This window comes from Scardinius erythrophthalmus (assembly GCF_964197995.2).
Source record: "Scardinius erythrophthalmus genome assembly, chromosome: 23".
NCBI lineage: Eukaryota > Metazoa > Chordata > Actinopteri > Cypriniformes > Leuciscidae > Scardinius > Scardinius erythrophthalmus.
Window position 1 is genome coordinate 15,642,956 of NC_138243.1, and position 27,972 is coordinate 15,670,927.

The 27,972-nt window shown below is 38.1% G+C and overlaps 2 protein-coding genes across 7 annotated transcripts in view; one reads left to right on the plus strand and one right to left on the minus strand.

The window, feature by feature from the left end:
- cadm2a (cell adhesion molecule 2a) overlaps positions 1-27,972 on the minus strand; it is a 476,687-nt gene that overhangs the window by 417,864 nt on the left and 30,851 nt on the right. The window lies entirely within an intron of this gene.
- LOC308683277 (uncharacterized protein) lies at positions 3,887-14,280 on the plus strand. The gene is made up of 5 exons (XM_081353647.1): positions 3,887-4,048; positions 4,120-4,443; positions 11,078-11,202; positions 12,318-12,424; positions 12,544-14,280. Exons 1-5 carry the CDS (start codon positions 3,931-3,933, stop codon positions 12,578-12,580), a joined length of 711 nt encoding a protein of 236 aa, XP_081209773.1. The 5' UTR covers positions 3,887-3,930; the 3' UTR covers positions 12,581-14,280.

A 27,972-nucleotide genomic window follows, 5' to 3' on the forward strand; every position in this document is an offset into this window, starting at 1 on the left:
TGCAGGCTATTTTGTCGCAAGACCGTAACAACAGCCATCTTTGAACCACTCTCAATGTATGATAGGGCCAACGTTTAGGAGCCACGACCAACGTTTAGGAGCCACGACCACAGAAAATGACACGATTGGTCGTCTTTCATCTGAGACAGCCCAAAAATCACACAATGTGTACAGGGCATTATGTCTGGGAGATTGGCTGGCATGCAGATTCTACCCGCCAATTATCTTTGGCCTTTTCTGAATTCTTGAAAGAAGTTTCTTCTGCTCATCAAGCCTGCATTTATTTGATCAAAAATACAGAAAAAAAAAAAGTAATATTGTGATATATTATTACAATTTAAAATAATTGGTTTTCAATTTATTATACTTTAAATTATCATTTATTTCTATGATGCAAAGCTGAATTTTCAGGATCATTACTCCAGTCTATCATCCTGATCCTTTAGACATCATTCTAATATGATGATTCATTATCAAAGTTGGAAACAGTTCTGCTGCTTAAAGGAGAACTCCGGTCAATTTTAACATTGAGCTCATTTTTTTGTGCATTTGGAGTGCTGTCAATACAGAGAACAACGACAAAAATCGGTGTTGCCTACACCGAGTTATTCTATTTTTAAAATTTGCACCCTGTTGACTTCAATGGGGCAAGTACTAAACCTGCTTTTAGCCTCTTAACATCCTTGATGTGTCATTACAAGTGCACAGAAAATGTGAGTGATTCCTTCTGAGTGAACACGAGTGAATCTGACTGCAGTAGATGTGAAAGAAATGTATAAAAATTATGTTATTTAAGCCAGCGCAAATACCTGTGTTTACATCCTGCTTTCGGGTGAAGTCCAATGTAGTCGATTGCCGAGTTCACGCGCGTGATCATAGGTACTAAACCTATGCGTGTGAACTCGGCAATCGACTACTTTGGACTTGTCAATGTTAAAATTGACAGGAGTTCTCCTTTAATATTTTTTTCATAACCTGTGATACTTTTTTAGGATACTTTGAATAAAAAGTAAAAAAAAAAAAAAAAAGCAATTTTTTTTTTTAAAATAGAAATCCTTTGTAGCAACAATATACACTACTGGTCTTTTTTTTTTAATAAATCAATACTTTTATTCATCAAGGATGTGTTAAATTGATAAAAAGTGATAGTAAAGAAGATTTATATTATTAGAAATTAATTATTATTATTATTTTTTTAATAAATGCAGTTCTTTTTTAACCTTTTATTCATCAAATATATTAGGCAGCAGAACTGTTTCCAACACTCATAAATCAGAATATTAGAATGATTTCTAAAGGATCATGTGATAGACTGGATGTCAAATGTGACACTGAAGACTGGAGTAATGATGCTGAAAATTCAGCTTTGCATCACAGGAATAAATTCTTTTTTAAAGTATATTCAAATAGAAAACTATTATTTTAAGTTGTAATAATATTACACTATTACTTTTTTTTCTGTATTTTTGATCAAATAAACGCAGCCTTGATAAGCATTAGAGACTTCTTTCAAAAACATAAAAAAATCATAATGTTTCCTAACTTTTGACCTGCACTGTATGTCAGAGGTGTTTGGGGCCCCCAAGAATCCAATCATTTGACACAACGTCTCGTTCCCTTAATTTTTTCTCAACTCTTCAGTAAAATGGTCACCAACTTTAAGCCAGTTGCACGCTTCAAATGTGAACGCTCTCATTCACTATGACACTTTTGTAACGAGTTAGCTCAAAAGGGAAATATTAATAATAACTCATAACTTGTTATGATTAATTATGAATATTTGGGTCAGTTAATTGGATTAACTTGATGTGGCTAAATTAATATTACAATCAATGAATCAGTTCGTCCAACAACGTCTTGATTATTTATTTATTCTAAGAAAAGCGCATCTTTCATGGGCACAGAAAAATAATTATTTCTTAGCATGTACAGCGCTTAGAGCATGTAACAAGATCAAGATCGTGAAATAAACTTTGTTGCAAGCAGAGAATCAGAACTAAATACATATTGTGCACAAGTTTTATTAACTTAAATCACAAAAACAACTAAACTAAACAAACAAACATACATACATACATACATGAATAGGAAAATGGTAAGTGATAGAATGGAACCGGAAGCAGGAAATGGAACTATGCAAACTATGGAACAAATTTTCAGAGCACCTCATTAAATTGATACTTGCATGATCTGTGCAGTGGACACAATTCTTGAAGTTTTTGAAAAGGATGTTGATGGTTTGGTGAGTGTCAAATAATAAAGTTGCAATAGTTTTCTTCACCATTGGATGAAGAAGATATGACGACCTTGCATGGTTAGTTTGACTCTGTTCTCATGGCTGGAGTGCAGATTGTGGCCTGCTAGCCCTGGGCCAGAGAGGACACGCAGAGCAAATGGTGGGAGTTGCGATGGACTTCTTCTGCACTGAAAGAAGACGTTTTGTCAAACTCCAGAGGTTGTCCTTGATTCTGTTGTGATTGAGAGAGTCTTCTTTCTCCAGGATGAGCACTTGGCTGGTTGTGAGTCGAGGCCTGCTGCCCTGGGGTCTGCTGAGGCCACGCAGGACAGCAAGGCACCCTGAATGTAACGAGAAGGCCAAGAGTTGATCGTTGCCCATTCAGTGATGGTCAGGTTCCAGTTGTCTTCTGAGTTGGATTGAAGAAAAGACAGTCTGACTCCTTTGGGAGAGTGAAGGCACGATAGGTGGTGGTCATGTCCTGCCGGGGCCTATGGGCATCAACCACAGACATCAACCAGAAGAAGCAGCAGTAGAGAGCCAGAAGAAGAGAGAGAAGGGTCACTGTGAATTTGTCTCTAATAAAGCCTGAGAAAGGCCCCACCTCTCCGGGTTTGCTTGACCAATGAGAAGGGTGGAATTTTCAAGCGGGAAAATTCCTCTATGGTTGATTTATGAATCTTTGTTTTAAGCATGCTCATTTGCATGTGTAACTGGATTGGTTTCTGATGAATAAACTAATAAAGATTCTTGTAATACTAATATGTTGCGCAGCTATCGGCATATCATGTACACAATCATTTCGATCTTCAAAGTACCAATTTATAGAGACCAAACATGGTATAGGTGAGGTTACATTGATCGTTGGTTGTATAATAAAATACATAACGTAGTATATACATACTAGTACACAAGACAGTAAATCATTCACACAGTTTCTGGGATGCATGTTCATTTATAGATCAGTTCGTCTATGATTAATGCAGCAAAGTCTGTATTAAAGATTGTTTCTGTCTTCCCCATTGTCTCTGTCTTGAGCATGTGACCACGTTTTTTAACAGTCATAAAACCAACTTATCTAATCGTGGTTATGGTAACTTCTTGCCCTCGCTGGGGGATGGGACCATAGAACCCAGAGTGAGTTTTAAATATTATTTATTAACTCTAACAAATACATGTGTCTGATTTGACGAAGTCGTTACACTTTATTTTATTTTTATTTGTTTTTATTTTATTCAATAAAACTCAAATTTTCGACCAAATTTGAGGTGATTTACTAATACTCAACAAGTGTCATTTTGTATCAGCCTCATTTTGTTAATGACGTTCAAAACCATTAAAGCTTCCTAGATCATTGCACCTCACGTGACTTTACACAGTTTTCAGATCAGTTCCGTTCTCGGTGGCATGTGAATGACATTTAAAAGAAGCATCGCAACCAATAATTCAGTTACATTTTCTGATCAATTTAAGTTGAATTAAGACTTTTCAGTCATGTATAATTTGCCTGCTAATCAGAAAACACACTACCACAATAGTGCCCTTTGTTGTTATGAAAATTAATATTAACAGACAGGATGTCACATGCTCTTGTACTGTGAAGTACTTTGTCACACATTGCCCACATGTCCTAAAATTAGAGTCTCAAATGCAGAAGACTACAGTAAAAATGCACACAGACAGTTGCTACCATTATGTCCATGGCTAAGCAAGCAAACATGTCTCAAATGCCTGTTTATGGCAATATAAACACTGCTGGATCGAGGGGTATGAACAGACAAACAGAGAGAAACCAATCACCTCAACACACAGGTACAAATACAAACACGTTCTGAAGTTTTAAGAAATTAAGAAACATTTATTTTCATGTCTGCCATTTTCAGGAAGTGATTCTGTGAGGAACAGAAGCTCCAGAGCAGCTGCAGTGTGTTTGGTGTTGCTGTGTGTTCTTCTGCTGACTGCAGTCATAGTGCTGTGTGTTCACATCCATACAAAGAGCACAAACTACACAGAAGAGAGAGATCAGCTACTAACCAACAATACCAACCTGATAGAAGAGAGAGATCAGCTACTAACCAAGATCAGCAACCTCACAGAAGAGAGAGACCAGCTACTAACCAACATTACCAACCTGATAGAAGAGAGAGATCAGCTACTAACCAAGATCAACAACCTCACAGAAGAGAGACGTAATCTTCAGAGTTATGGTAAAATTTCTATGTAGTTATTTGCTATACATCTATCATTTTTTAAAGCATGATAGAGTTGGGATGTGCTCTCAGTAACTTTCAGGGTTCATAATCTATGAGTTTACTATCTGTTATAAGTTAATGACAGGTGAGTGTAACAGTTTTTTTTTTCAATTGCTAACACACAATTTTGCAAACTAGGCTGTTTTTTTTTTTTTTTTTTTTCAAAACACTTAACACAATTCACAAAACCACACACCCAAACTGCAAAATACCTAATATACCCTGCGAAATGAGGCACTGCAACCAAAACTACATGTAGCATTATCAAAATCAAGCTTTTGCACGAAATGACACACACTTCATTCATATTACCAGATTTTTGTCTAACCAACTACACACTGTTGGGCATAATAAAAGCACTCTCAACTTTAGTATGCTTTCAAATTGTAGACAATTCTTCAGACTGTTCACATGCACAGAAATATTTGCAGATACACACACATGCTGTTGAAACTTTTTTTTTTTTTTTTCACCAAACAAGTCAGTGAAACATGCACAGCAGATATATTTATATTGAACTGAACAAAAATATGCACACAAAAAAAAAACAGTAAACTGTAAAATATTGAAGTGTTAACAACCATTGAGGTGTTTGGCAAGGTGGCACATGTATTGGCCAATTAGCTCATGTAGTGTCATTTTGAATGGCAGTGTTTTGAAATGGCAAACATGTGACGATTGTTGTGTCTTATGCAGAGAACCGTGTTCAGTGCATTTAAAAAGTGCCATTTTCGTGTCTGGCAAATCCACCATTATAATAGCAATCCTCCATGGAACAAGCGCACCTGCTCTTACAGTTTTTTTCAATTGCTTAAGCACAATTTTGAAAACAGGGCCCGGTTTTTCAAAACCCTTCACACAATTAGCACAACACTACACCAAAGTAGCACAACACCTCAGATCATTTGCAAAATGAAACACTTTTGTCAAAACTATACAATGTCTTATAAAAACCTTATTTTGTTGTCATAACATAAACACAACCATCATATGGTCTGACTCTGTTTGAATCAGTTTAACACTCCTGTGCTCAACCTAAAACACTTTTAGCATTTACACAGAAAGTGTAAAAATAAATTCACCAACACCACATGACACCAATTGTGCAGACTGATGAAAATAATTTATTTTCATGTACTCAAGTCAGTCAATACTGAACAAATATTCATAAAACATTTTCCAGTTTTCATATATTATTACTGAACATACCATTGTACTCTAAGCTTACAGTAATACTGTAACAAATTACATATCCAGTTCAGTACCGAAAACAAAAAAAAACAAAAAAAAAACTAAACATCTCTCCGCCTAGCTGGATCTGGCCACAGGGCTTCGTCAACATCACAGGCTATATTTTCATTTGCAAGGCAACGTGGGAAGAATCTTTTTGAGTGACGAATCCACCCTTGTATGGATGCTGGTTCAATTTGATCACATGCTTCCTCCATAGCTTGAATGAGGGGCATCTGGACATAGGGCCGGAGATCATAAACCTTCCACCGCCATGTTGAGAAGAACTCCTCGATGGGGTTCAGGAAGGGGGAGTATGGTGGTAGGTATTGAACTGTGAATTGTGGGTGTTGTTGAAACCAGTTTTGGACCAGAGCAGAACGATGGAAAGCTACATTGTCCCAGATGACAATGTATTGCATCTGGTCCCTTTGGTTTGCTGCTGTGATGATATTGTGTAATCTGTCTAAAAATGTAAGAATGAGTTCAGTGTTGTAAGGACCCAAGTTGGCATGGCGGTGGAGGACCCCATTCTGTGTAATGGCAGCACAAAGGGTAATGTTACCCCCACGTTGCCCTGGTACATTGACAATAGCCCTGTGGCCGATGATGTTTCTTCCCCTTCTTCGTACTGTTGTCAGGTTAAATCCAGCCTCATCAATGTAAATAAACTCATGTGGGACTTCCTCCGCATCCATTTGCAAAACTCTCTGAAATACAGCAAAAGATCACATTGTGTAGATCAGTATACTGTAGGTCTGCTATACAGTAAAATTACATGTACAGTAAAAAGGTTATGTGTGCAGTACACAATACTACAGTCAGTGAACAAAACGTACCACCACATATTCACGCCGCAGGACTTTCACCCTGTCTGAATTTCTTTCAAATGGCACTTTATCAGAGGTGGAAAGAGTAATAAAATATTCTACTCAAGTAAAAGTACTATTACTACAATTTTTTTTTACTTAAGTACAAGTAAAAGTACCGGTCGAAAAATCTACTCAAGTAAAAGTAAAAAGTAGCTCATTTAAAATGTACTCAGAGTAAAAGTAACTGAGTTACTTTTTTAACAGCGGGGGTGGGTTGGGGAGTCCCCCGAGTAGGGTTTTAAAGGTATGAGATTTTCACAGTATGATAACCGACTAATATAATGGTATTAAACAATTATTAAATATAAAAACTGTATTATTAAATTAGGGTTATTATTATCAACAGTTAAAATGACAGTTACAGTAAATGGAATGAAAACAGTATTTTTGGAAACATTTGTTTTGTTTATTAAAATTTCAATAAAACATGTCTAATGAACTAATTTCAATAAATGATTATGAATGTGATTAAAGGAGTAGTTAACTTTAGAATGAAACCAGCCCATGATTTACTCACCCTCAAGCCATGTATATGACATTCTTCTTTCAGACGAATACAATCAGAATTATATTAAGTCAAGTCTCCTTCATTTATACAGCGCTTTAACAATATAGATTGTTTCAAAGCAGCTTTACAGAGATAATAGGAGATTACAGTAACAGAGAGTGTTTTGGCTTTACAGCCGCTCTAGAATAAAGTTATTGTCCAGCTAAAGTTAGTTTTTGATTCATTCATTTTTGATTGATTGATTCGTTGCGAAAAGCACATTAGTTATTAACTTAGGGGCCGCTAACACGACACCGCTTTAACAGAAAACAGAAAACTTTAATGTGTTCTGGCCGTTCATTTGCACGACAACAGTGTTTGGAGCTCGAGAATATAAACCTTGAAATAGGTTACAAGGTGCAAGCTTTAAAATTTTTTGAAAAACACTATCATCTCTGTGTAAACTTCAAAAACGTGAATCTGTGAAAATGCTGGCGGCGTGCACATGCGTATTACGTGTTTAATGTATGTGCATTTGAATGTGTGCATGCGAGTAGTCTTTCTTTACAAATTGACCTCACCAAATTACTTGTCTGGCCTGCATAATACAAAACAAAAATTTGTCGCTTCCGCGTATCCATGCGAACTGGAATCATTTTGATAATGTTTTATCTGTACAGAGGTGAAGGAAGCCTCTGATATTAATAAACACCCTGACGCTTCCTAGCTTGATAATGGCTGTGGATTGCAACCATCAGTTTGAAGCTCGTAAAAGTGCATCCATCCATCATAAAAGTGCATCCATCCATCCATCCATCATAAAAGTGCTCCACACGGCAACAGGGGATTAATAAAGGCCTTCTGAAACAAAACGTTGAGTTTGTGTAAGAAAGATATTCATATTTAAATCTTTATGAAGTAAAATAACTAGCTTCCGGCAAAACGGACATATGTATTCGACTTAAATCTAAAGCGCAACTTATGCGAGTAATGCGACATACTGCTGATATTTACTGTACGTTACGCCAGGACGCACTACACTACTTCTGACGTCATCATGAGTTGCATAAGTTGCGTTAAAGGTGTAAGTAGACTGCGTATGGCGTACTTTTTTGAGCTTTAAACTGATGGTTGCAATCCACTGCCATTATAAAGCTCAGAATAGAGTGTTTATTAATATAACTCTGATTGTATTCGTCTGAAAGAACAAAGAAGAAAGTTATATAGCCTACACCTAGGATGGTTTCAGGGCTGATAAATCATGGGGTAATTTTCCTTTTCATTTTAACTACTCATTTAACAACTTATTTTTTATCATTAATAATTTATTAAAATTTTCAAGAACAATAGACTTCTATGAAATGTTTTTAATTCAGAAAAATCCTTTTTGTTTTTATGATTTAAAACGAATATATTATCCAAAACGGTGGTAATCAAATAAAAGTTTAACACTTTTTTTTATCCTTTTATTTTTTGGCAAAGTGCTGCAAAACAGATTTACTCAATTAAACCATGGACAAAAATCATTAAATAATGTTTAAATAATCTGTATTATTATTGTTGTTGTTGTTAATATTATTATGAGAAGTACATTCTATTGTAGGCCCACAACAGTTAGGCTATGTCATCATTTCTTCGTAGTTAAACCAAACTTTTATTTTGATGGGTTGTAATGAAGTCCTGTTTCAGAGTGTAGGCTATTTGACAAGGTTTTTCTCAAAGGTCATTCTCTCAGAGCAGCTCTGGAGATGTTCATGTTTTCATGTTCTCATATTGTTTGTGAGATGCTGAAAACACTTAGCACGTCGCGTACTTGAGTATGTAGTAGACGAAACGGCTCGTCTCATTGGCACTGATTCACACAGACACGCAGATTATACATTTATATAGCAGTCTCTTGTGCTTTAATATATAGACTACAGACCATGTCGCAATTTGATTTATTGTACAGCTTTACTTTCATGTGTTTTACGTGACGTCTGCGTTACTGTAGGCTAAATTCCATTTTCATGATAATGAAACTCCGGGATTCCCTCTGCGTCACAGAAATCCTTCGACCTTAAATTATAAACGGGACATATCTTAATCTACACGGAGGGATGGTGTTCCCGAACACGTTCTATGTATTTCCTTCTTTTGCAGCCAATTTGCGTCCACAATTTTTGCAAAATGAATAGGCTATGCTCGAGCGCGTTCGTTTTTCTATAGGCTATCCAAAGTATCCCCATACTTTACCAGGGGTTCGCCTCTGTGTTGTCCGTCTCCATATTTTTTGTGGTTTTTGCGTGTCTGTTCTCCCGCCCTTCAATCAATCAATGCTGAGCACGAGCGCGCGCGCTGTTTTACCCATAGTAGGCTAGTTCGTTTTTTTTAATTTTTTTTTTTTTTTTTTTTTTTACTCAGTAACGGATATGTTTTAAAATGTAGCGAATTACAATACTTTAAACAAAACATACTTAAGTAAAAGTAAAATTACAGATTTTAAAAACTACTTAAAAAAGTAGAAATACACAAAAAACTACTCAATTACAGTAACGCGAGTAAATGTAATTCGTTACTTTCCACCTCTGCACTTTATACAGTTGTTTCATCACAACTTGGTGTTTTTTAAGGATACGGGCTATAGTTGACAGAGAGACCTGTTGGACATTATTGAAAATTAGGTGATTATTGACAATATGGGCTTGAATTTCTCGAAGTCTGATTGCATTATTGGCCAAAACGAGGTTTATGATCTCTCTCTCTTGCTCCTGTGTGAATATGGGGCCCCTTCCTCCTTGGTGTTCACGACGTTCAATCCTATGTTGGCCAAACAAAATACACAGCTTACTGTAAAATGATACACAGGAATATATACAGTACCAAAATATAGAGTACATATACAGTACTGTTGATATAGTACATGCAGTAAGCAATGGATTTTCTGTTGACTGAAGAGAAGTTTCTCACCTGTGCTCTTGACGAAATGTCCGAACTATTGATGCCACTGTGTACCTGCTTAGGTTAGGCTGTACTCTCAATCCAGCCTCCCTCAGTGTTAGTCCGTGGTTTATTACATGGTCCACAATTGTAGCACGAATTTCATTACACAGATTTGGTTGTCTTCTTCTTTGTGCATGTCCTACCCCTCCTCCAGGTCTTCCTCTCCCTCTTCCTCTTCCTCTCCCTCTCCCTCTCCCTCTTCCTCTTCCTCTTCCTCTTCCTCTTCCTTGGCCTCTTCCTCCACCTGGTACTCTCTGGATTCCCCCTCTCATCCGCACTCTCCCTCTTCCTCTGACACCATCCATTTTTGTTGAAGACAGGTGAACTTACCTGTTGCCTTTTTATAGTGCTTTAACCTGATTGGTGTGTCTACAATTAAGCACCAGTGTGTGTGCACACCTGGTGCCTGTGTTTAACCAATTGGTTCATGGGTGTGCTCATTTGAAAGCCTTTGCTTTGAAATTGCAAGGAAATGACATCATGATAAATTTCTGCGTCAAATGCATACAAGTGTGTTTAGTGTTTTGCAAATCACTGTGTGTAATGTTTTGCAAAAAGTGTGAAGTTGACAATGTGCTTACAGTTGTGCAAATCTAGGCCGGTGTTTTGCTCCTTGAGTGTAAAGTTTTGCTAATTGTGGGAAAGTTCTAATTTTAGTGTGTAAGCAATTGAAAAAAACTGTAAAGGAAATGTGAGATGTCGCTCTGATTGGTTTATTTCACGTTACGCCCAAACTACACCTATGAATAATGAAGCTACTTCAGACCAACCCATTTTAGATTTGCGTCGGGCGCAAGAGTCATTTATCCCGCAGGTATAATAGCAACAGTGCCCAAGACCCGCCCACAAAGTTACTTGCATTTCGCACTTGATACTTGCGTTTCATATCATTAAAATAGGGCCCTCTGTGTGTCAGTTTAAATAATTGTGCTGTGCATGTCATTTTAGTGAGCTAGCAAAAAAAAAAAAAAACCTGTAAAGGGAATATAGAGCTAACAGCTAAACTGGTTGTTTACAGATGGATGGACTTACTATAAATCCAGTCTTTACTACATGTTGAAAGAGAAGAAGAGCTGGACTGAGAGCAGAAGATACTGTACAGAGAGAGGAGCAGATCTGATCATCATAAACAGAGAAGAACAAGTGAGTGAACGAAATAAAGTCAGTGTGTGTGTGTGTGTGTGTGTGTGTGCGTGTGCGTGTGCGTGTGCGTGTGTTTAATGATTGATGTATATATTACACAGGAATTAAAATCACGGGAAACAATGTTTTGAACATTACTATTTTAAAACTACAGTTTTTATAAAGTGTTAAAATGTATTTAAAAATAATAGTAAACAATGGAATAAAAATACGGAATTTTAAATTAATTTCCTCTGCATGGTATATCTCGCACTTTAATGTTTGTCTTAATTCTGTGGTCTTATTTTCTATTTCTTAATAAAATTGTTCCAAATGGAACAAATGCTACAAAGAAATTATGAAGTATTACACAGAGTAGATCACCGCAGGAATAAAAGATTCCCTTTTTTTTTTTCAAAGATCCAGAAAGCATGAACAATTCTGCTATCGTTAGCGTTTCAGGCAGGACAGCAGATTTCACTGTTGTGTAGGGGTGAAATATCGTCCTCAAGGAGATTATTTTTGGAATATAATATATCAATGCACAATTACAGTGATGCCAAATAAGCATTTACCGTATCTGAGAGAAATGTAGCAGCGCGTTGATCTGCCAGTCTCTTTAAAGGAAGATTACAAACATCGAAAGCCAATTCATGACACACATTGACGACTCTGTTATTTCGGTGGTTTGCTTCACTATGTGAGTACAGGACTCTTTTACTTCATTGTCCTTTGTTGACTGACATTTTTTTATTTGGCTAAAACAATATTGAGCTTGGCCTATATGTTTTGTCTCCCTCTTCTTGATTATTTTAAGCATATTTTAAGTCTGCTTTTATGCACCATTGTGTCTTTACACAATTTTTAAGCAGACACAGAGCCGCTTTAGAGCAGCCTTAACTCGGCTGTGTAAAGATGCCTTTACAGTATAAATAATGTGTTAATTTTCCCTTTATTCCCTAAACTTTACCGATCCCCTATTTCTACACGTACGTACTTTATAGGTACACTGTAATTACAGAAAGGTACGCTTTAATTTTTTTTTTTACTTTCGCAGTACTTTGCGGGCTGTAATCTAAAGCGTTACAGAAATATGCAAATGTTTCATGAAACATGCAACTGTTTCATCTGCTCAGGATTTTGTGAAGAACATGACTGGTTCTGCTGCAGTCTGGATTGGTCTGACTGACAGTGATGTGGAGAACACATGGAAATGGGTTGATAACAGCACACTGACCTCTGGGTGAGAAAACACTGAACTGAACTGATTATTATCTAATATTATCTATAATGATTCTTACAGTCAGTATCATATCACACAGAAAGCAGCACTGAACATATAATGCTGATCTGTATTTTCAGGTTCTGGGGCATTTTAGTTGGAGCTCAAAGAGACTAATGGAGGTACAGTAGAGAACTGTGCTCTGAATGCGGATCATAACCAAAGGTGGCCAACTTTATCCGGGTGGCCTGATCATACATGTAATACAGCTTTTCAATGGATCTGTGAGAAGAGTATTTCACAACTCACACTGCCATAGGAACATCACACACCTTTTTTTTATGCAAGTTTAACAGAACAAAACTTTTGTAATAATTGATTATTATCTAAAGAACAACCCGTTCTCATACCCAAGGCGTCACTTTCGACCATGCTTCAATATCTGACGCTCAAAGCACCCTTTAGCGTCCATATGAGACGCATAACCCTACCACAGACCTAAACCTACCCAACCGAAGCGTCACATATTGACGCTAAAGGGTGCTTTGAGCGTCAGATATTGACGCTTCCGAAAGCGTCAGTTACATGACGCCTAAACCTACCCATAACCGAAGCGTCACATATGGACGCTAAAGGGTGCTTTGAGCGTCAGATATTGAAGCATGGTTGAAAGTGACAAAAAGTGACGCCTTAGGTATGAGAATGTGTTGCAAAGAAGTGTTTCTCAACCAGCATTATTATTGAGTTTAAAGTGCCCCTATTATGCGATTTTAAAGGCTCTCAGTTTGAGATACATTATGAGATGTTTTAACTAATTCCTCACCATCAGCATTAATAAGTGTTTGTCTATCAACAAACAGATGTGTATATTTCTAATTTATTGTGGTGTACATTCGGGAACTGTATTAACTGTATCAATAAGTGCATAAGTTAGCCTAGCACTAACTTATTAGTGAATGACTAATGTAACATTAAATTTTGCAAAACAAATCTAGTTCCATCCTTTATCTTTACTCAAAGTAGTAAGAACAACAGACAATCTGCATTAATAGACACAGTTTTCGGTAATAGTGGCCCACAGCTGATTTGCAGAAGTATTTAGGTAAGACAGTAATAACGTGAGTTAGCTGGTTAGCCGGAAACGTACATAATATTAAACACAAAACTAGCCCTTTTGAACACCCGGTAGAAAATATATACATCAATAATTAATCATACTTACAGGTTGTGATTCTGAGGCGCATGTTGGTCCAAATAAACTGAGAACTGACCCATCTTATTTGTTTGTGGGCGGACGACGCACAACATAGACAGGCATTATGCCAATATCTTTTCTAGTGACCCATCATGCAGTGAGATTCGAAATACAAACGCCTCATTAAGGTGGTTAGGAGTCGATTCTATTTTTTTGGGAAACAATCACTTTATTTATCGTGCACTTTCGGCTTTACAAGTTTGCAGAATGATTAAATTCACAAACAGCTATATTACAAATTGCATGAAAGGGAATATTTGAAAAACCATAATAGGGGCACTTTAGTTAGTCCCAGGTGTGGCTTGTACATTTCAGCTTTATGTCTCACATGGGATGAAGAGGATTATATTAAGTGGCTTGTGCACGTTTTTCACTGATATAAAGTGCACAAGACACGATAGTTTCAATGTAAATATCATGATTACGGTTAAATATGATAAAATATACATCTGTAATACATACAAATTTTTTGTAAAAAATACGATGTAATACAACCAAATTACATTTATTTTCATATTAACCATCACACTATATATGTCTATATAGAGAAAATTAGCTTGTTGATGTTTTGAAGACAGCTTTTTGTTTTTTTTGTTATTCTGTAATAAACTAAATTTAATATAAAAACATCTTTTTGTTTTGAATACACACATCCACTCATTCAATATTATTAACAATATATATATATATATATATATATCCAAAAAATAAATAAAATAAAAAAATAAAACTGATTATTTTTCTTAGAATAAGTTGGACCAAATTTAACATATTTATAAATTGTCTATTTACACTAAAGTTGTGTTCATTGTCATGACATTGTCTATATAATGTGGCAATCAGACACTTTAACACTGCAACAGAGACTTGCACACACTCTCTATTGAGCATAAGATAGGAGCCCACATCTTTTAAGAATCTGTAAAATTGAACTAAACTGTGAAATTAGTCAGAGCTTTCATATTGTGACTAAAGAGGCCAATGTCAGGCCTTTTCCAGTCCCAAAAACGCACACACACAAACACGGATACATACAATCACTGACTATTCTCACTATCAGACGGCAGCAAAAGATCAAGAGACGCCGGCAAAGGTTCATTACAGCCCCATTTAAGCCCAATGAAAAGACGAGCAAATGATATGTAATTTAGCAGCACTTCATGCATCAGGGCCTCTTAAAGGAGCGAGCAGGTCTGCTTCCCGACAGACTATCATACACAAACACAGCTTTCCTCCTCGAAAACGGAGACTCATTGGAGTTTGGAGATAATAAAAAAAGATTTAGATGTACAGAAAAAGATTGTGCCTTTTAATCTATCTGTATGTGGAGTCTGAGCCACCTACATATTGATGTACTTTTGCATTTAAGTATGTGTACAAAAAAAATAAAAAAATAAATAAATTGTGACCGCACTTTTACACAGAAAGAGAACCCTGCGCCATATTTAGGGTCAATCAACAATACCATGGCAATTAGTTTACTTTTTGCTGAATTGGTGGCTAATTCATCCCATGTGTTGTTCGGGTCATTTTGACCCGGAGAAGATTTTCTTTTTCCCGAAAATACTAGTTAAAGGTACAATATGTAAGATTTTTGCATTAAAATATCCCAAAATCACAAGGCCAGTGTTATATAGTTTGTTAAGTTGATTACTTACAATATCCCAAATGTTTCCAACTATTTTTAAATCATGAGAAAATTGCGATTTTAACCAAGGAAACGGGGCGTGTGAGCAGGGGTGAGCTGGGAGTCGGCAGTCAATGCCATCATATCCGTGTTACGCCTGGTTCACACCGGACGCCGAAGCAACGCGGAACGGAAAATCACGCGCGGTCCGGCGCCTGCCTGTTCACACCAGACGCGTATTCTCCGCGGCGGTCGACAAGCACTTGTTTATTCAGAGTTATGTTTTACATCATGGGTAAGTAAATAACCTAATAAAATGAATACACCATGTTTCTGTAACCAAGAAGTTTGTACACTTCTTTTATTAATCCGTTGTCGAGACACACACGCAGCCAGAGAGAGAATATGGTAGACAGTAGTAGTGTAGATATACCGTTGAAATATACATCCTCTTTACAATCATAGGTTAACATGGGCGCCGAAAGGAAGCGGCCTCCGTTCCGCGCCGCTTGGGCGTCCAGTGTGAACCGGCCGGCCGCGTTATTCCCATGTTAACCTATGGTGTCGTTCACACCATAGGCTAACATGGGCGGCGAAAGGAAGCGGCCGCCGTTCCGCGCCGCTTACGCGTCGCTTTGGCGTCCGGTGTGAACCAGGCTTTACCCTCGGTTTCCGCTCGTACTGCGTGGAGTCCTGGACAAATGCGGAAGTTGTAGTTGTAGCGTCTATCAAGCAACAAACGTTAGCTTGTTTTGTGCAGTCATTATGGAACACAATTATTCTTTACCGATTGCAGCTGGTTTTGTCAACAAAGACAAGTCCAATAAACGTAAACGTCAGCATATGGGTATTATTGCTTTAGGTTTGTGTTTAGTTTATTGACATTGTTTATCACGTCTGGTGTTTATGGCCATGTAAATAAATATAGTGTGGCGAGCAGGACGAGGCAGAGGGTCGTGAGAGAGCGGCACGAGGCCGGTGGCGTGATTAGATGAGCGACACCTGCGCGACGCAACGGTCTCATATCTCTCACGGAGGAGCGGAAGCATAAAGGGGGAGCGACGACAGTGAAGAGCGAGAGAGGACAGGCCTGAACTTATGTTGTGTTTTGTTTTATTGTGACAGCAGTCGTCCGTGAGGGGCTGCTGTCTTTTACTTTCGTTTTGTATTTGTTTTATTTTTATGCCAATTTTCTTCAGATTTTATTTAATATTTCCAAAATGATTAAAAAATAATGAGTTTTTTACTCAAAAAATGAGATGCCTACTCTTAAATAAATGAGGCCTACAATTAATCAGATGCAAATAGAAATATAAAACCAGTCCTAATTGAAAGAGAACAAGTTGACAAAAAGATTGAATCCAATATTGGGTGAAAATAGCAAGTGATTTATAAGCTATTTTTTGTAGGCCGGTCAATTTGACCGGGAACACCACAAGTGTGACAATGTGTCATTTTGTACAAAATAAAAGTTTTTCAAAACAAAATTCCTGGTGAAAAAATTAAAGTAGACTAGTGTGATCAACAGTGCCAATTTTCTTCAGATTTTATTTAATATTTCCAAAATTGTTCAAAAATAATGTTTTTTTTTTACTCAAAAAATGAGATCCCTACTGTCAAATTAATGAGGCCTACGATTAATAAGATGCAAATAGAAATATAAAACCAGTCCTAATTAAAAGAGAACAAGTTGACAAAAAGATTGAATCCAATATTGGGTGAAAATATAGTATAATGAGAGATTTATAAGCTATTTTTTCTATAGTCGGGTCATTTTTGACCGAGAACATCACAGGGTATTATAGGGTAGTGAACACCACACAAGGGTTAAATCTGTACAATCTCATGTACATTTTCGCACAATCTGCTTATGCCCAACTGATGGTTATGTTTAGGGTCAGGGGTGGACATTCATGCTTCTAAAAATCACATGTTTTTTTTTGTACAAATGACCTTGTTAAATACCTTGTTAAATACTTGCATCTTTTGATACAGGACAGTAAACAAACAACCCAGAACATCTTAGCAAATCTAACGTGCATTATACACTATTCCATGCCATTTTGTAGTAATTAGTGTGTTCACACTGTGAAATGGATATTGGACAATTTATTCTGTGAAGTGGTAGAGAGACAGGCTAAACATGCTAAAGCTAACAGCAACTCAAATGCATAGTTTAAGTGAACAGTGTATAGTACATCATTTAACTCTAGTTGTATTATTAACTGGCTGAACCATACCGATTTCAGAATGATACTTGTTGAGTCTGCACTCACAAAACTGCTCTGAAACACAGTATTCGTGGAGCTATTGTTTTACCAATAGAGTCCGATAGAAACAAACGTACAGTGAGGAAAAAATGTTTCAAGAACAATCACTAAAGGAGATGACGGAGACCTGAGAGGATAAGAGCAGCGGCCACGGCGAATATGGGCACTCACCTTTAACAAACAAAACAAAACAAAACAAAACAGCATCAGGTGTGTATAACTGGATGAAATGATTTAAGACAGGAAGAACAAACGATGCTGACGTCTAACAAATCTGCAATTGGTATTCAGCTCACAAAGTGAGAAGGGAGGGTGAGAGGCAGAGAGAGAGAGAGAAGAAAAAAATACCAATCACTGAACACAACAGCAGAAAGCAGCCAATAAAGCGGCAAATGAATTGGTGAGTGTAGAGGTGTACACTTGTGTGTGCGTGTTGACTGCAACCTACATCATAACATCTCTCTCGTCCAGCCGGATCCTGTCTATTGCCGCTTGATGAGTTCGGCTGGCAGGGCCGTGAAGTAACCCGCATGGCTGCCCGGGAGAGAGGAAGCACGGCCCGTCTAGGATGGAGAGCTCTCGTTCACAATGGAGCTCAAATGGGAAAACAGAGCGGCATGCCAGGGCCACAAAACCTAATTTCTGCTCTCAGGAAAACAAGTTACGTAAACGCACTGAGGGATCAGAGGACAGTAAACAACCAACAGTTTTTCACATGAGCTGCAATTATTAAAAGCATCTCACCTATATCTATTTGGATCATTATGTAGAATGTATACAACTGCATGTTTGCGCATAAACATACCCATGTGGTTCTTGGATAACAAGTTATCCCAGATAACTATCCCGGAAAAGTAAACAGCTACAAATTCTCCACCCCAGTGCCCATCAATTACCACTTCATAATGGGTGGAACAAAACAATTACAGCAGCCGTTTATGACAGCGTTCTGGATTATGAACCTTAATTAGGAAATAAACACGACTGTTCATCACACATCTAGCGGAGAGGCAGGTTTAAAACACCTGATGATCCATAATGAATGAGAGCAGATAAAGTTTCGGCAAAACAATGTATGTTCATTGCTAACCTCCCCTGAACCTTCGCTATCAGTTGTTCCAAAGAAAATATTTGAGCTCTAATCCTCCCCACTCGACTCACTTAATCACTTTCCCGCACATTTGTCTTACCACCTGTCGCCAGAAACCCCAAAACACACATCTCGCCATCTGAGGTCCCGAAATGATAAGAGACTCAGTTTGTCTGCTGTAGATGTTAATTCTTGGTCAAATATTAAAACACTGAGGGTTTTAGGGAACAGTACTAACCTGCAAAACCTTGTTGTAGATACTGTAATACAGGGGTGTCCAATCCTGCTCCTGCCAATCGACTGTCCTGCACAGTTCATCTCCAACCCTAAACAAACACACCTGCCTTTAATTTCCAAGTGATCCTGAAGACCTTAATTGTTTGCTTCAGGTGTGTTTGATTAGGGTTAGAGATGAACTGTGCAGGACAGTCGATCGGCAGGAGCAGGATTACCCCGGATTTCCACCAACTGCGGAACGGCTGCAGATCGGCTCCGCTGCGTGTCGGCTCCGTGCTCCGCCGTCCTTCAATACCCACTAGGTCCGGATTTGTTGCGGAACGGCTGCGGCCATGACTGACAGCTGAAGTCACAAGGACCCACGAGATCTCGCGAATTCACGTATGATCGCGCGATATAAGTGCTGAATTGCTGCGGAGCTCTCCGGCATCCGGCAAAAATAGAAGCTCTGCGTATCTGCTCCGGAGGGCTGCGGATCGCCGGAGTCGGAACGCAGGCGTTCCGCAGTCAGTGAAAATACACACATTGACTCCGCCGTTCCGGAGCGGATCCGCAGCCATTCCGCAGTTGGTGGAAATTGGGGGTTAGTCACCCCTGCTGTAATGTATAGATGCATATATATTAGGAGTGTCAGAAACGGTGCGCTAATTTCTATGATTAATATTTTCTGTTCAATACATTAAAAATATTTAAAACAATACAGCATCCATTTTTTTCTTCTCTGGCATCATTTGGCTACCCTTGCAGTTTCACAAGTTCACACTTACAAATAATCAGATAGACTAAAAAATAAACTCGTATTTGGCATGCTGTCCGAGGGGAGGGCTCCGAGCTTGGAATTTGGCCCAAACCCGGAGTAGCCGCTTCTCAGACCGATTTTGAGTTCTCGAGAATTTTATTGAATTTTTTTACAAAATGCCTGTTTTTGGCAAATAGCCTCGCATATCCACAGTCTTAAATTAGTTGAAAAAGTCTTAAATTAATGTAAAGAGTTGGGACTAAAATCGGATGCGTGTCAGATCTGCGTAATGTGCATCAGGTCTTAAAGTGACAACACCCTAATATACCTGCTACAGTCTATGTCAAAACCATCAAAAGCAGAATAAATATGTAAAAATATGAAACTCGTCATGGCCGCACAGATTAGCCGGCAAGTCTCAATCCGGTTCAAACCCTTCAAGCGCACTGACTGAGCCTCACATCATTTAAAATGACGGCACAGATCAATTAGTGACAGAAAATCAAACTCTAGGTCACAGAGCACTACTGTAGGTCAGACAGAATAGAACAATTAGCCATGTGCATTGAAAATAGACTTGAGTGATGAATTCTATTTAGAGGTTCGGTACAAGGGACAGTGCTTGCACTGATTCGCACGCAGCAGTCAGGCTGTAGGACTCAGCAGCAGCTGCACGCAGCCACTTGCCATGATTTCTCACATGGCTGCATTGGTGATTCATGCACCACATTAATACAATTATCTGCCCTGTTTGCACAGGTAACGGAAGAGAATAAAATAAGATAAACGAAGACGTGGCAGATCCCCATGAACACAGGAAGGGCAGCAGAAGGACAGACAATATAAAGGCCTACACACAAACGAAGAGTACAAAGAGTTACGGAGGGAGACAGTGAGACCACAGAATGGACTGATGTGATTATTCCAGACTGCTGCGAAGAGTTAGTGATCTCACATGTTTAACAGGGTCATCAGAGCTGGTCATTATCAGTACTGCAGAACTATAGGCTACATTCACACTACAGACAGACAGACAGACATATAGACAGATAGACACAGACAGACAGACAGACAGACAGACAGACAGACAGACAGACAGACAGACAGACAGACAGACAAACAAACAGATAACCAACCAGACAGACAGACAGACAGATGAAAGTGAAACATGAAAGATAGATGAAAGTGGACAAAAGCATTGAATCGGATTAAAACATTGGAATCGAGCTTTCCAGCACATAAAGTCAATGTAGCCATAGACACTATCCTGCACCACACACACCACAGCAGGTGCTCTATAAACTAAGAGGCTACACATCCTCTGCGACTGTGCGCGTGTGTATATCATGTGTCGATCGTGTCTATACGAATGAACGTAAGTTGTCCACCAATCATTTATCCCACAAAGCCCACATACCGAGATATTGTTTCCCTGCCATTTTCAGTCTGAATGCAACGATCTTGATGATCTCATGAGGTAAGCTCGGATTAGCTGTCATGCCGATGGTTTTGAAAGATGCACGATGATGATGAAATTAGATGGTGTGTTTTTTAGTGTCACAACGTCAAAAATGAGCTTCCCCTCTTCAGCAAGTGAGGTCGAACAAATCTGCAATGCAATAACAGTAAGGCAATAAGACATAAGACACAAGCCTACAATTCTTTTTGGCAGAATTCATCATTATAATCAACTTAATTATTTCCTGGATTTTGTATCACCATAGTCCCTAAATGTATGTAAATGCAGGAAATGGGATTCAAATCAAAAACATTTTCCTCCATTGTGTGTTCCCCCACTTCTCAAACCAAAGTTACACCCTTGACTCGTAGCATCTGACGTCTGGATATATTTTCTTCATCTTTTTGCTATGAAAACCAACAATATTGACAATAGACAATTATATAAAAAGTAAGGAATCTAACTAGCAATCAACGCTGGTTAGAAAGTCTTTGTGTAAAACATTAACACAGAGGTGTGAAGTAAATATAATCGAGGAAGGGCTTTACAGCTTGATGATGGTGGTTAAGCCTACAGCGAACCTACAAACCTCTTCATATCGAGAGGCACTTAGACAACGGGGTCTCTGTATCTCAAAGCATATGAGATGTAAATGTGTAAACACACTCAGCAAGACATGCAAATCACAGTGGCGGCATCTGCACCACACAAACAGAGGCTGCCAAAAACGACTCTGAGCTGGTCGAGAAGATCCGCCCCACTGAATTTGTGTTAGAAGGCTGCATGGAATCCAGCAGATACCCAAAGCTGACCCAGTCTGCACTGTTTTACACCAAAGATAAAAAATAGCAGTCCATGAATTGTCCCTTTCCCGCACTTACTAATTCATACCGCCCCCCCCTGAAAGCCTTCAAGTGTTACTGCATGTCAAAAAATAAATACATCTTTCCTGACTCAGACCTGAAAAGGACAGAAGCCACATCTTTGTTTGTTTCATGGATTCTTTTTTGTACTAAAATGCCATCGGCCTAGACACTGGGGAATCTGATATGTCTTTATAAGGCTTCTGCTCTGCTGCTGTGCACAAAACAATTTATACGGCATATTTTTTTCAATAAAGTGCTCAGCCCAGCTGTCCTGTCGGCTACGAGTTTCGCCCACCAGAGAAAGCAGGTGTTAAAGGGCTAAATGGAGAATAAGGCCCTCTAATCTTCTAGGCGGGCAACCTGGGGATAGCCTAGCGGTGGTCCTGCCGCGCAGGCAAAAAGCTCAGCACGATACATGGTCACACGCTTTAAATTAACTATAGTAACCTTCATGCAAGTTAAGCTGCTTTCTAACATGTGTGTGCTTTGACAAAACAAGACTAAACAAAGTATTTTCTGTTTCTCAGACCCATAACATCCTTATTTTATGAACAATAAAGATGCAGTCACATTTGTTCAGTAGATTTCTGTGGAAGAAATCCAGTCATTTTAAAGGTACAGTAAATGATTTCTGGTAAACGCTGTTGATATTTGAAGTCACCAAAACAAACACGCCCCTACCCAAAAGGATCACACCCCTGTATTGATGCCTCCACCCTCACATTCACATACACACTATGCAACACGGGCAACAACTATGGCAGAATCTGCTATGCCTGCCACCATAGGGTATGATGTCATCAATAAATGAAAGCAATTTGTGTTACTATGATAAATCAGGTTGAATGTCTAATTGTTATTTAGCTCCTCTACTCTTTCGATGACAAAGTCATCTTTCCATCCCAAAAACACAAACACAGTTTTCATCAACATCTCCCTAAATAACACGATAATCCAAGTAACTAATATAGTACAAATGTGACAAGATTAAGGGGTTATAGCGATCAATAAAAGAGTAACCAAAAAACACATACAGTAAATTAGGAAAAGACAGCATATCTTAGTTACGTGAAACACAGCAAAACAACGTTACTTACATATCGAAAAGAAATAAAGCAACTTCAGCATCTGTTTTCAGGCCTCCTTCTCCAGTTCTCTCCAACGCAGATTCTACCTCTTTTCTGATCATAATCCTTCTTTTCAATGTTATATTCCCATGGCCTATTCCCCTCTGTATTTTCTCTGTCATCTCTCTCTTTCTATAGTCGTTCTGCTAATGTCTGTCTTGTGCAGTGAGCTCTCTCTCCTCCCCCATCATGAATGCACACACCCCTTACTGCTGACTGGCTACAAGTGTGTTTTGGTGCTCGGTCCGATCCTGTTTTCAACAGCTTTTTTTCTTTAATAAGAAATTAGGGTGTGAGAATTTAGGGTGTGAAGATTTCCCCATGCAGATTTCCTAACAGGTTCAGGTTGGTCACATTAATTCACTGCGTTCAAGTCACCAACCGAAAGTTGTTTTATTTGCAAGTGACTTTTGTGTGAGCTGTGATTCATACATACTGACAATATACAGTGGAACTTTTTTTGCTGCGAAATTTCACCAAAATGTGACCGCACCTTAAAGCTGCTTTGATGATTCTGTATTATTGTATTTCGTTTAATTTGACAGAAATCTGTGAACTTAGGAATAAGATTGCACTGGTCACACTATACAGGTTTAATTTACAAAAAGTGACTTATATAAAAGTATGTTTCTGGTCAAAAAACATAATGAATCAATCGTCATAACAGAATGAGTTTATATACCCCTGTAGAACTCCAAACAATAAGCAGGTTGTCAGACGTGCTGTTCTTTCATCCTTACTCATCATGATTGGCTCCAGGCTTTGCCTGTCAAGAGTTAAATCCTCAGCAACAGGGAATCCTTCACACACCCACCAACAAACTGCCTGTGCATCCTGATATATCAGCGTGTTGATGAAAGCTCAACTGGGGAACTGGCATAACAGAGGCATGCAAGTGGCATTCTTAATCCTGTTACATGGATGTAATCAGATATTGTTAAACTGATATTAAAAGAGGCTGGGGACCACCTGCTGAGACCCTGGAGAATGACGTTGCACGCCAGAGAGGAATCATATGATTGAACATATAGGAAAACATGTTCCTATGCCAAGCAGTCATGTTGTGTCGTATGACAAATCAAAGACAGACATAATTATTTTGGTACTACAAATCTGATGTTTTTAGGGTGTTCTAAGTGGTTACTTAGTCAAATGTCTCAAATGTCATAGTCAGATTTCAATTTATGTATCTTCATGCTGCTTGGGAACATTAAGAAATGTTTCAATGATATGTTTCAAGAAATATAATTTTAAAATATTTATTCAGTAAGAAGTCAAACTATGCTTAAACTAAGACAGAAACATATGTACTGAATAAATTCTTAAATTACTAAATCGTTTTCTGTAATATTGCTATTTTTCCAGTAGAAAATGCTGGATGGAAACATTAATATGTGAATACAATTACCTAAATATGCATTTCAGACGTTTATTCTGTAAGAAGACAAATTATGTTAAAACTATGACAGAAAAACATTTACCAAATACATTCTTAGAAAAAAAAAAAAGAAAAGTTTTTTTGATTTTTCCAATGCAGAAATGCTGGATGGAGACATTAAGATGAAAAATAATAAATTCTAACATTACCTAACTGTTTTAGCAATAATAATTTTATTTATTAATTTTTTGGTACAAAAAAAGAAAGAAATGCTGGATGGAAACATTATTATGCAAATTAAATGTCCAAAATGCATATTTTTACTTTTTAGTCTGTAAGAAGACAAACTACTTGAACTGTGACAGAACCAAATACAGTCTTAGATTACCAAATTGCTTTTGCAATATTACGATTTGAACGATTTCAGCTTGGTTCCATACTGCAGATATTGCTTGGGTCCCTCCTTCAATGTAACTTTATGGTATTTTTTCACCCATTATTTTTGCTTTAGAGGCTAGGAAAGTTATGACACACCTTTCCTCAACAAACTACACGATTTGAGTGGTTTTCTTTAAACCACTAAACAGTAGCAGTGGAACTTGCTAGTAATCGGCTTGGCAAAAACAGTTCATCATGAGCTTTTAATTCACACAGACTGAAACAGTAACTCAGTTAAGCTGTACAGAGCTCACACACTTGCCGAGATTAAATTTGCTACAATCACATTCAGATCAAAAGCTATGTTAACCAGGAAAGACTCATTAAACTGCTACATAGCATACTTTGACACTGCGATGTAAAATACACCAAGACTTACCTTTGATCAAAAACAACCTTTTCGTACTGTACATCTATATGCGCAGCATTCACTACAAAATCAGTCCATCTGAAGGCCTATGAATACATAATGCAGATACAGAAAATCTCAGCTCAAACTGTTAACACAAATATGCTAAGTGCAAAAACTCTGTAAATTAATCTGACATCCACATTAATATTCCACAAGCATATGCTTTTATATTAGAAAAAGAATGAAGCCTATTTGGAAAAACTCTTCATTTGGAAACAAAAATTAATGGAAAGAAAGTGACCAAACACCCCTGATGAATTTAAACGATCTCCCATTTCATTGCAATTCACAAGAATACACACAAACACACACATTGCAACTTTCACACACACATGCGTATAGGTCAACTCTGACTTTAAGGGAAAACAAATGTCCAAAAACACCTGACTCCATTTGCATTCAAAGTCAGGTGTGTGACGGTGGGCCTGACGCCTCAGACAGGTGGCAGGTAGTCAATACATCTCATTGAATAATGGATGAGCATGAGTGTAGGATTGCACAAACACACACACACACACACACATACAATCTTAGGATAAAGATCAACATCAGTGTTCAGTGGCAGACTATTGCCGTTCTAGAACGAAGACTTGTATTGATGGATTGATGTGGTCTGTGAAGGCACATTAATGTGGAATGGAAAGACCAGCAGACACAGATCATGACTTATTGCTTCTGCAAATGACCTCTTTGCTAGCAAATATGTTGTAAAAGTTAACAACATTGCAAAGTTGTTAAGATGAATATAAGTTTACGGCACTTCATGAGCCTCTGGGGATTCACACTATCACATTTCCAGTAACCAGCATACAACTTGATCCCACCGCAGCACCATCACCTTATGTGCTGACTTCTGACACCCTCATACATGTCATCTGTGGATGACGTGTCAAATATGTTTATATGATAAATGCTGTACATGTACAAACAAATGCAGCATTTTCTAAATATACACACACACAAGTGTTGCCCTACAGATATATCATATATATCATATACTCCACTTGGTCTGTGTCAAATTGGTGTATAAGATGTACTGCTCATTCTTGGATACTCTCACTCACAGTCCATCTGATTCTTTTGGTGCACAAAACTAGAATGCACTTTCTCGAACTGGCAAACTATAATCTGATTGGCTGAATTACACAACTTGAGTGGGTAAGGGCAGAATATCAGAACAAATCACTCGATTTGCCAATAAAAAAAACGGTCAGAATAAGTGCCATTTATATTCTCAAATATTTGGAAATATGTATACAAATATTATACATTTCTGTCCAAGGCTACATGGTGTATAAGACCTTTTGCTGTTTATGTCCAGCAAGACTAATTTATGACAGATAAAAAAGTCTTATTAACAGGCTTAAAAATCTGAAGAAAGAGCAAATTACTCGTTTAATTCACTGCTGTAATTGTAAAGAGTAAAAGCACATGTCAATCATTTTATGTCTGGAATAAAAGCTGTTCATATTTTTTTATAAAGCACTATTGGCCACATTAATGGCAAGGTTTCACGTGACAGTAAGTCATGTGATCCAATCATTAAATACCTTTTCTCTAGCAAGGACCACGCCACAACCATGAATGACGGAAATTATTTATTGAAGAGAGCTGGGGATGAAAAGGGAAAATATGCAGTGGAAGAGGAAATGGGGTGGTAGTCAGGTTGATCTGTTATTGAAGAGAGTTGGGGATGAAGAGAGTTGGGGATGAATAGGGAAAGGATGAACTGGAAGGGAAAAAGGGACGGTAGTCAGGTTGATCTGGGTGTCTGGTGTAGGGGGGCAGGAGACTCAGAGTGGGGTCATCATCTCAGTTCAATGTAGACCAAGTAATTAGGACCCCCCGATACAACCTGGAAGGGAAGAGAAGAGGGGATGATATGGATGGTTGAATGGACGAGAGAGGATTGGGTATAACGAGCCAAACAGCACTGAAAGGGGCGACCTGATATAAGAAGGTTTTGAGAAGTCAGGTGACTGGTTGAGGCGTGGCCCCGCTCCCGAACCGTAGTTAACTTGTTAACTCCAATTTTGGGCACTTTCTTTGGAAAGCACAACATTTGCATTGTAAAATACAGCATTACCGCCGAAATATCGCTTTTGACTTGCACCTATGCATTTTTGAAGTCACATTAGTTATTTTAAAATAACATTCAAGCATATGCCCATCTTTCTTCATAAATGCAGACCTATCCTTAACAGATTAAAAAACAGCTTATTATTTAATATATAGAATGTATGTTAGTTCCTTTTAAGCATGTGTCTATTTGTGCGTCATGCATTTGCAATCGATAAATTCATATTCAAACCTAGAGGAGTCTCACTGTCGCATCTGAGCTCAAATTTAAATCCTCTTCAATGAGTTGCATTTTCCCTCATAAGCCTTAAAAGGTTCGACAGGGACACGCAATTAAAGTGCATCATCTGCTCTCAAAAGCACAAGCCTCTTTCCTGTAAAGCATCGTGTGCATTTGTCCATTAAAGCATGTGAAAGAAAGAAAGACGAAGGGTAGGCTCAGTCTGTGCATGAATGTTTAAGTATCGATTAAGTCAGAATGCAGCTGTCTGGTGATATGCACATTGCCAGCTAACCTTCAGGATTCCACTGATATTGGAGATCTACTGTATCTGAATCTACTGAGGTTCTGTTCTCTCTCTATTATGCTGCT

Excerpts from the sequence above, each read along its gene's own strand:
- LOC308683277 (XM_081353647.1), top strand. The coding sequence starts at position 3,931 with ATGTCCATGGCTAAGCAAGCAAACATGTCTCAAATGCCTGTTTATGGC. Across the intron at positions 4,444-11,077 it reads ACGTAATCTTCAGAGTTATG|ATGGATGGACTTACTATAAA; the intron begins GTAAAATTTCTA and ends GGTTGTTTACAG. Across the intron at positions 12,425-12,543 it reads AACAGCACACTGACCTCTGG|GTTCTGGGGCATTTTAGTTG; the intron begins GTGAGAAAACAC and ends CTGTATTTTCAG.